The sequence below is a fragment of the Acanthisitta chloris genome, unplaced genomic scaffold (assembly GCF_000695815.1).
Source record: "Acanthisitta chloris isolate BGI_N310 unplaced genomic scaffold, ASM69581v1 scaffold38253, whole genome shotgun sequence".
NCBI lineage: Eukaryota > Metazoa > Chordata > Aves > Passeriformes > Acanthisittidae > Acanthisitta > Acanthisitta chloris.
In genome coordinates this window covers 5645-14664 of record NW_008667249.1, presented here as the reverse complement: position 1 = coordinate 14664, position 9020 = coordinate 5645, and the positions used below count along the sequence as shown (strand labels likewise).

Here is a 9020-nt window from a genome sequence, read left to right as displayed (position 1 = left end):
TCAGCTCTTCGGCAGCAGAGCTGGAGGCAATTCCAACTTTTGGCAAGCAGTTGGGAGACTCAACAGAATTAAACCCAGGAAGGTCAGAGGACTAGATGTTGGGCACATCTGTAAACATGTTATACATCTCAGAGTTACACACACCTGTCAAGGTGGTACAGTTTAGAGGTGAAACAGAACTATTTGTGACTGGCCAACCACACATTTCTGAACCTGGACTGGTACAATACATGATGACTATATAGTATCACACTCAGGATTATACTATATAGTGTTGGATACATCAAATGGAGTAGGCAATCCATAGTCAAACGTTTCAAACCAAGCATGGCAGAAAGCATCTTACACAAGGTACATTGTCCCACCATGAACTTCAGTGTCTCATTCAGGAACAACCTCATTAAAAGAATAAAAACAATTTAAAAAAAAGAAAGCATGCTACATACTCCTAATTAACAAAAACAAAACAAAGAAGTGGATAAATCTAAGCACAAAGGGTATGCAAAAGTTTTGGGCTTATCTGCTTCCTGTAATGCCCCATAGGGTCCAGTCTAACTTGAGGAGGCACCAACTGCTGCTGACCTTGGACTGGGCCACGGACACTCAGGATATGTGGAGCAAACCCATTTCTGCTGGATTCACTGCTCACTCTTGCACTGGACCCTGTGAACTTTCCACCTTTTAACCAAACCCCAGAAGAACTACCAACCCCCAGATGACTTGGACACACTACACAAGCTGCAATGGGACAGAGAGGGTCACACAGCTGGAGTCTGCACTCTGCTCAGCCTTCCCTACCACTGCTAGGAAGCTTTCCTTTCCCTGGGATTATTTTTTTGATTTTTTTTTTTTAATTATTATTTTCATTCCTAAGTCCTCCTTTTTTTTTGTAATAAAATATATTTTTATTAAGAGATAATTAGAAGCAGAGCCCGGAAATACACAGACTGCAGTAAAATATAAAAGAGCATTTCCAAGGGGCAGGAAGCCCAGCCATTGGCCTTCTATGGACAAATTGAAAAGGATTCAAATTCCCATTTTTTTTTCTTTCTTTTTCCTAATTTTTTTCTTTTTTTTTAACTTTTGCATTTTTTTTTAAGAGAAAAAAATAATTCAAGAAGGGTGAAAGTTAGCAGAACTCAATTCCTCTTCAGTTTTCCAATGAAAATGGGAAAAAAATCCAGCACATTTAGTGTTAGGAGACAGACAGAGCAAATATGAAGCACCTACAGTTGAAAGCAGAAGATACCTTTTTTTTTTTTGTCTTTTTTTTTTTTTTTTCCTTGCTCCCAGTAATACAATGGCATTAAACTGTGGGAACAGTGGGATTTTTGTTGTTTTCTCCATATTCAATGCCTAAACAGATTGCTTATTTTTCCATGTTGTCTTTTAAAAACGAAATAACTCTTCAGTTGCAGTAGTCCAACGTGTAACCGGAGCCAGGTCAACTGTGTGACTTCATCATGCATCCTAGAACTGCAGTATTACCATCTTTCCCTCAGCAGAATGATCCTTTTAAGACAATATTCCCAGCATAGAATTGCTGCTTTACTCCTGGCAAAACATGCGGATTAAAATTCTCTGGAAACGAAAAAAGAAACTCTGCAAACTTCAAGGTGTTTCTCCAGCATTCAATGGAAAACAAACCAGAAACAAAATAAAAAAAGAGAAACCAAATAAGGGAGGTGGAAGGGAAAGGGGAGATGAAGGATGGTGAATCATCCTGATTTCCCTGTGATTAGTGTGTCACTACAGTCACAGAACAAGAAACAGAAACCTTGTCAAGTGGAAATGCCTCTCCAGTGGTTGCTGTTGCCCATGTAGACGACAGCAGGAACTTTGAAACCAGGCTTGTAATTGAGTCTGTATTCCTTAATCACTTGCATTCACTCTTTAAACAAAAACAAAACAAAAAAAAAAAATGAAAAAAAATCTATTCAGTACCGGAGATTAAATAATCACGTGTGTAGTCTCGTTGAAATAAATTTTCAGATTCCTTAAGAAGTCTAATTACTTTCAGTTGCCATTTTTAAATAACTATATATATATTTGTATATATTATCCTGTGATTCTAGTTATGGTTCCTCTGCTGCACTGAAGATTTAGAAGGAGCATAAAAGCCTTTTTGTCCCCCACGAACAGCACAAATGCTGCAGAAAGGTTAGAACAGGCAGTCTTGTCTTGCTACCTTCATTGATCCGGGCGATCCATGGCTTCATCATAAGTGATTATCCTTTTGGGATCTGGAAAGCAAGGAAAAGTCTAAGTTTTTGACAAGCTGCTTTCAGGGTCTGTGGCTGAAAACAAACATGAGAGATCTGCAAGGTACTTGGCTGTTAAAAGACTTTTCTTCCCGACCCTCAGCATCAGCACCTCGAGCCCAGGCCAATCCCCCCAAGCAGTGCCTGCTTCCCACAGCAGCACACGAGGCTCTGTGTGCTGCTCTTCCCACAGGCTAACACAGAACCTCTTCCCAGCTGAATTGTGGGAATACAACCGAATTTAAAACTTATTATTGGATGTGACATCCAACACCAGAAATAGAAAGCAATTTTGTATACACATAGGGAAGAGTCATTAAATTTAATTTGACACTGGTTTTATTGCTCTTTTAGAGACTCTGCTTCTCTCTGAACACACCACTATTATGGCAAAGCTTACTGTCCTGACTTTTAGTGATCCAAAACATGGATAAATCCAGACTACAACCTGCAGGCACTGAAGAACTAAACTCAGGCATCTCCGGACACAGAGACAATCCACTCTCACTCCTCACCCATCCCAACAGAGAGAGCAATTGGATTTATTTATTCTTTCCAACATCCTTACCTTGCTTCTGCAAATTCCAAACCGCTTCCATTTCTGTGGAGGCAAAAAGGAGAGACCACTGTTATTATGCAGATTGATGTTGCCATTAGAGACAACTCCAAACACACTTTAATTTTCCAAGCGTGGCACAACACAACTGTGGTTGTGCTGAGGCTTTCAGACAGAGCCAACCTCCTCCAGCCCAGCAGCACAGCCCCAGCCCAGCCCAGAGGACTGTATGAATTTGACATGAATAATCCAGCAATAAAAGGCAAAAGGATGGCTGTAACATGGTCTTAAGGGTCAAATGGCCAAGCTGAGCATCAGAAATGTCATCATCATTCTCCACTCCTACAAATCACAATCTAACTTCAGGCTTTACTACTCCAATTCCAGCACTGTTTTGCACATCACAACCTCAACAAGGAGCCTGGAGAGATGATTTTTACGAGTTGATGCTTAGTGTGTGTGAAATCAGCACCGCCGGACAAAGAGCTGTGCGTGGTTCACAGTGTGTGAGAGCTGGAGCACACGCCAGGCAGAGACTGCTGTGCTACCACCACTGCAAAGCTGCTGCTGACACACCACTCGAGAGCAAGGTGTGATGCTCTACACACCAGGCTGCCTGCTTGGCTTCCAATTCTTCCCCCAATTTACCTCCACAACACATTCACAGGCTAAAGAAAAACCCTCGCCAGCTCTCCCTAGAAAAGCACGTGCTTTTGTTTACTAAGAAATAACAGCAAAGTTAAATGCTCTTTTCATTCACATTGAGAAACAGCTCTCCCCTTTAAAATACCCCCCAAATCAAGTCACACCTTTGGTGACCCATTCAAAATAACTACATTTAGCCACTATCGAGATGGAACCTTGTGAGCTAGAATACTCATGAAGACACTAACTGTACACTGCACCCAAGTTCAAGAGAAAAACTGTTTGGAAAGAAGCATTTAGTAGAAACACAACCTGCAAAAATCACCTTTCTCCAGAAAGGAGAGTGACAGGACCTCGGGAGGGGCTAGGAACTGAGAATGGTTAACAGGCTACACGGGATGTGCAGTAAAGCACAAAACAAGGCAATAAGCAAACTAACCAGCATGGGAAAGGAAGAAGCAAAAGCCCCACAAAACTCATAGCCTCAGCACCATGTGTGCCAAGTGTCACCTCCATCAATCCAGTCCCTTCTCCAACCCTTCATCTGTCCTTTGTCTGCCACAATCTCCAGCTCCCCAGGGCAGGAAATTGCATGCAAATAAATATTGTCAACCCTCCCTGCACAATTAAGTCTTTTGTGAAGAAGGCCCTGACAAATTTTTATGAGGTCTGTTATTTTTTTGCCTGACGATAACAACACCAACACTTTGCACTTTCATCAAGGAGCCCTGAGTGCTTTGGGAATAGTAGCCAACCACCAACACCCCCAGGGATAGAGCAGCCTGGCAAGGGACTGCCTCCCTCATCTACCAGATGCAGATTCCCCCGAAGTAAAATGAACCAGCTACTAAAATTACCTCCCGTGGAGCAAGTTTTCCATTCAGAGCAGTTAGATGCATCATTTCCTAATGGCTAAAGAACATCTCCTCTTTTAATAGCTTTCCCCAAAGGCATGGGACAGAAAACACTCTCCAGTAGTTGGTTCTTCCACATTAGAGCAACATTTGAGCATCAAATACAAGGCAGAGCTGAAGCACCACCTGCTACTGTATCCCCATGTATCACCACACTTTCTTTCACACTTCATTTGGTCCTAACTACACTAGTGTGGACACTACACTAAGGTAAGAACATGCCAAAAAACCTTCTAAGTTGTCAAAATTCCGTTGCAAAAAAAAAAAAAAAATTCTAACAAACCAACAACCTTTTCAGACTTCAATTTTCCCCTGTCCTCCTTTGGAAAGAGAGGGTGGTGTAAAGTGTCCTGTAAACCCCAGACACCTGGGCACACTGGCTGGCAGATGCTCAGCCTGACAAAGCTACAAAACCAAAGACCATTGGCAAAAGATGAGATAACAACTCTTACTGAATATCATCTGCCATCAGCAGAGCAAGGCCCTCCCCTCCACCTGGCAACACAGGGACATGGGATAGCACAGGTTAAGCACATGGACCAACTGAAACAACTTCACAGAGGGGAAAAAAATAAACCTTGGGCTATTTGCAATGCAAAACTACGGGGAAAGGATTTTCTTCAATCTTAAAATTGAATTTTATGATTTCTTCTTTCCAGTAGAGTGAGTTTTCCTTCTGGTTCTGAATCACTTCCAGGCTGTGGCCACCTATGACCGACACAAGGTGTTGTGACCAGGTCACTGTCACAGGGGTTGGACAGACCTCAGTGACCAACTGGGTAGACACAGCTCAGCAGAGCCAACACTGCCCAGTGCCTGGCTCCAGCCAAGCAGAGCAGTGAGCTCAGGGATACAGGGTGGAAGAACAGCATGCAAGGGGCCCCAAGCCTGATTTCAGCCTTCCTTCCTTGGGCTCAAGGAGCTCTTAAGCCCATTTTTCCACGGATAAAGCTTCCAGAGCAAGTTTAAGCAAAAGACTCTTAAAACCACTCACCCTGTATGGGAAAAGGGGTATCTCACCATCAGCCTGAGTCCACCTCTCTCAGATAATGACCCAAAACATAGTATTGCCACTTTCAAAACACCTGACCAGCAGACAGGTGTCACCATTCCCAAAACAGGACACGTGGCCAGGGAAAAGCTTCCTTCTCAGTGGACTCCAACCCAGACGGAGAAAACGCCATCAACGAACCCTTGCACAACCCAGCATCAAAGCCAGTCCTGCTCTGAGCCAGGGGCAGAACTGGGTCACCTCCTGTGCCCCTTCCAACATCTTGTTTTCCAGGATTTTTTACAATTAGCTGGCCTCTCCACAGCCCTCTGGCCCAGGGTTTGCTGAGGAACTGCCTGGGGCAGACAGCTACATCCACCTAACGAGCTCCAGGGAGAGGACCCACTTTTTCTGGGGACTATCACCGAAACAAAGGGTCAGGGGAGGAAGGCTTTGATGTCAGGAACAGACTAAGGCACACTCCAGTGAATTGTGCTGAGATTCTTCATAGGTCAATAAACTTTATAGCAGGACTGGTACATAACCTCAGAGGGGCAAGAAGTGTTTCTGTGATAACTTGCTAAGACAGGCACTTTTACACACATTTTCCTTGCTAGAGAAGCAGTCCCTGCAAACAGAAGGGTCTGCACAATGCCACAGTACTAGTTCTTTGTTCTTATAAATCTCACAATTGTCCCTAAAATAAAACACTCAAAAATAACAAAAAGAGACCATTCTCATATGATTTTTTTCTGCTATCTGCAGGACATAACAATAAAGTTAGGGGATTGCCCTGGAAACGAAGCAAAGCCTAAAAATTCCATGCTGTGGAGACTCATGGCTGTACAGAATACACTGTACTCATCCTGACAACTGGAAAGAGCAGAGACTCAGAGGAGAATTAAATCAGCTTTTGCCCCACAGCTCAGGCCCCACAAGGCCATAAGCAACAGACCAAGATCTAACCCCTTCCCACCAAGGGGGATGGGAAGCCAAGGGGTTTTTTTTCCCCCCCTCTCCTGATGTAAAGGATGAAAATTGCTGAATTCACAGCTCTGCTATTTCTTCTGACCCAATTCACCATTCCGGCGAACGCCACTCCTGCCTGGCCCACGCTGCCTTGCTCTATTTTCCATGCTGCTCTTCTGCTTCTTCACGCGAGCAGAGACGCTGCTGCGACCGAGATGCTGAGAAGGAACAAAGCAGCAGCACAGGCAGAAACTCAGGGGCAAGACAGAAGAGGGAAACACTGCAGCTTCCTCTCCTCCACCCATGTGGTCTTTGCTGCTGTGCAGCTGAGCTGGAGGCCTCAATTATTTGCTTTTTAGCTCAGGACAAGCAAATTACTGAGCTTCCCACCACAAAGCTTGCCATCCAGAGCCTGGTGTTAGTGGCAGCCAGCCTGGCCCAGAAGACTGCAACTACCCAAACGTGACCAAATTCTGCAAAGCGTTGACAATTATTCCGATATGAAGCGTTTCATCCAGCTGTCTCTAAAAGGAGGACTAAGAAGACACTGGTTTCAATACAAGTAAAGCTGAGATACACCCACCCTCCTCCTCTGAAGGACCAAAAAACCTGCAAGGACCAGTTTTATCACAAAAAGATGAGGATTTCAGCAATGCCACAACGAGGCAGAAGTTCAACTCTAACCTAGATAGGTACAATGACCCAAAGCGACAACACCACTCCTTCTTCCTGGCCCTTCCAGCCTGTCATACTAAGCTACCATCCCTGTCTCCAAGCACATCCACAGCAGGCCCACCAGTGCTCAGCTAAATCAGATCTCCCTTGGTAAATGAGGTCTGTCACCTGTGAGCGTTTCAAGGCACCACCGCAAACAGTGAGCGGCACGCGCTGTCAGTGAAGGCAGCCACATTGAGGGATCGTGTTTTACAGTCAAGCAGATCAGATGATCAAGAGAGTCTTTCTGCCCTTTAAACGGGGGGGGGAAAAAAGAAAGAAGGAAGGCATGAAGCAGGGCCACAAGGAAACCAGCAGGAAAAGCCTCCAAGAGAACAACAGGATGGTGTGCCATCAGCCTTGCCACCATATTCCCAGTGCTCTGACTTCTGGGGAAAAAGCAACCTGGGCACATGCAGAGGAGCAGAGTCTGCAGACACCCAGCCACATGCCCAGCATGGCCTCACCAGCACACAGGGTGCTGTGGTGGGTTACACAGGATCAGTGTACCAGAGCCAGTCCTCCCTGTGTGCTGCCTCCTCCATCCATCTTTCTGCAGGGAAGCTGTGAAGCAATTACAATCTATAATACCCTGTGCAGTCCCTGGGCAAACCACACACAGGAAAGCCTGGTTTTCTGGAACAAAGCTACTGAGTAAGCTGGAGGCTTTCCCATAGCCTATTTACATTCCAAGATGAGAATCCACATAACCTGGTCAGAGCTACAGGCACAAACAGTGCAAAAGAGGCTGCACACTTGTGACAGACAGGTCAAAACACTGCAACCACTCACACTACAGCCCATTCCTCACCACAACACCCAGAGCTTCATCCCTGCACTGAACTACTGCACAGGGAGGAGCTCAGGGTAGGGAATGCACCAGGCCCCCCACCAGTGCTCCAGGCTCACCCCTGTCCTTGCCCCACAATCGTTTCTCTTTGTGTTCATAACCCCAGAGGCAGGGCAAATGTGAAGATCAAACGGTGGAGGGTTTGCTCAAAAGCAAACAGATCAATCTAAAGAGGGAGAAGTTCACCCTCCTCTCGAAATCAAAACCAAACAATCTGAGGACCTGGGACGCCCTAACACTGACCAGGCAAACCCACACACTCTCCCAAGCAGAGAGGGGAAAACAGCTTGTGAAAAATAACTGAGTGAAATCATTCCTTTCCTATTGCAGAGGAACTGGTTGGCTTGGAGCAGGACCTCAGGAAAACAGCCCAAGATAAACTGAGAGAATGGTCTGGGAATTAACCACTGCACTGCTGTCCTGCAAACACACCCTGTTTCTGAGGCATACTGCAGCACTCTGTCCCACAGGAGGTCCAGCTGCAGGACCATGGCTATGAAGAGGGAACAGGAAACACCATTCCTCCCAGTACTCCTTAACCCAACTCACCCCAAAGGTGAAACACACCACCCAACAGCATCACAGAAGCACTAAGACCTGCACTGATCTCCTGCTTTGTAAACCAGCAATACCATCTGGAGACTAAAGAGGAGAAAGACAAGCACAAGCTGTTTGGAGCATCCCTATCACTGCATTAATGACAACACCGATTAGAAACATCCATCAGCCTTTACCCCTAAGTAACACCTTGAAGTTGGTACAGACACAGCCTGAAAAAGAAATCAGCATCGAGGAGCAGTGGGGCAGGAACCCGTTTCCCCGGGGCATTACAAGAGTGTTTGCTCTGGATGCTCAAAGCAAGACTATTCGCATGTAGAAGAGCAGAGAACAGTATTTTAACGGGTGCTCTAGGTGGCCATTCTCGCCATTAAATGTAATTAACTCCCAACTCAAGGCAGCCAAGCTTTGAAGTTAACACCTCCTTGAGAGCACATGGGAAGGGAGTGTTCTTTATTTTCCTGTTGTTCCTATTGTTTTACTGGGCTCCGTCTTTCAGAGCAAGTGAGAACGGGAGAGCTGATGAGCCTTGCTGGCTGTACACTTGCTCTTCTACAGGTTC

The 9020-nt window shown here is 45.3% G+C and overlaps 1 protein-coding gene across 1 annotated transcript in view; it reads right to left on the bottom strand.

Moving 5' to 3' along the window:
• Positions 1-1435: 1435 nt before the first annotated feature.
• Positions 1436-9020, bottom strand: part of NUFIP2 (nuclear fragile X mental retardation protein interacting protein 2) — a gene marked incomplete at its 5' end in the record, with an annotated part of 10780 nt that continues 3195 nt past the window's right edge. Inside the window, 3 exons of the mRNA XM_009072426.1 lie at positions 1436-1581; positions 2189-2243; positions 2830-2862. Of these exons, the coding sequence (XP_009070674.1) occupies positions 2191-2243; positions 2830-2862 (86 nt within the window). The remainder of the gene's footprint in view (positions 1582-2188; positions 2244-2829; positions 2863-9020) is intronic.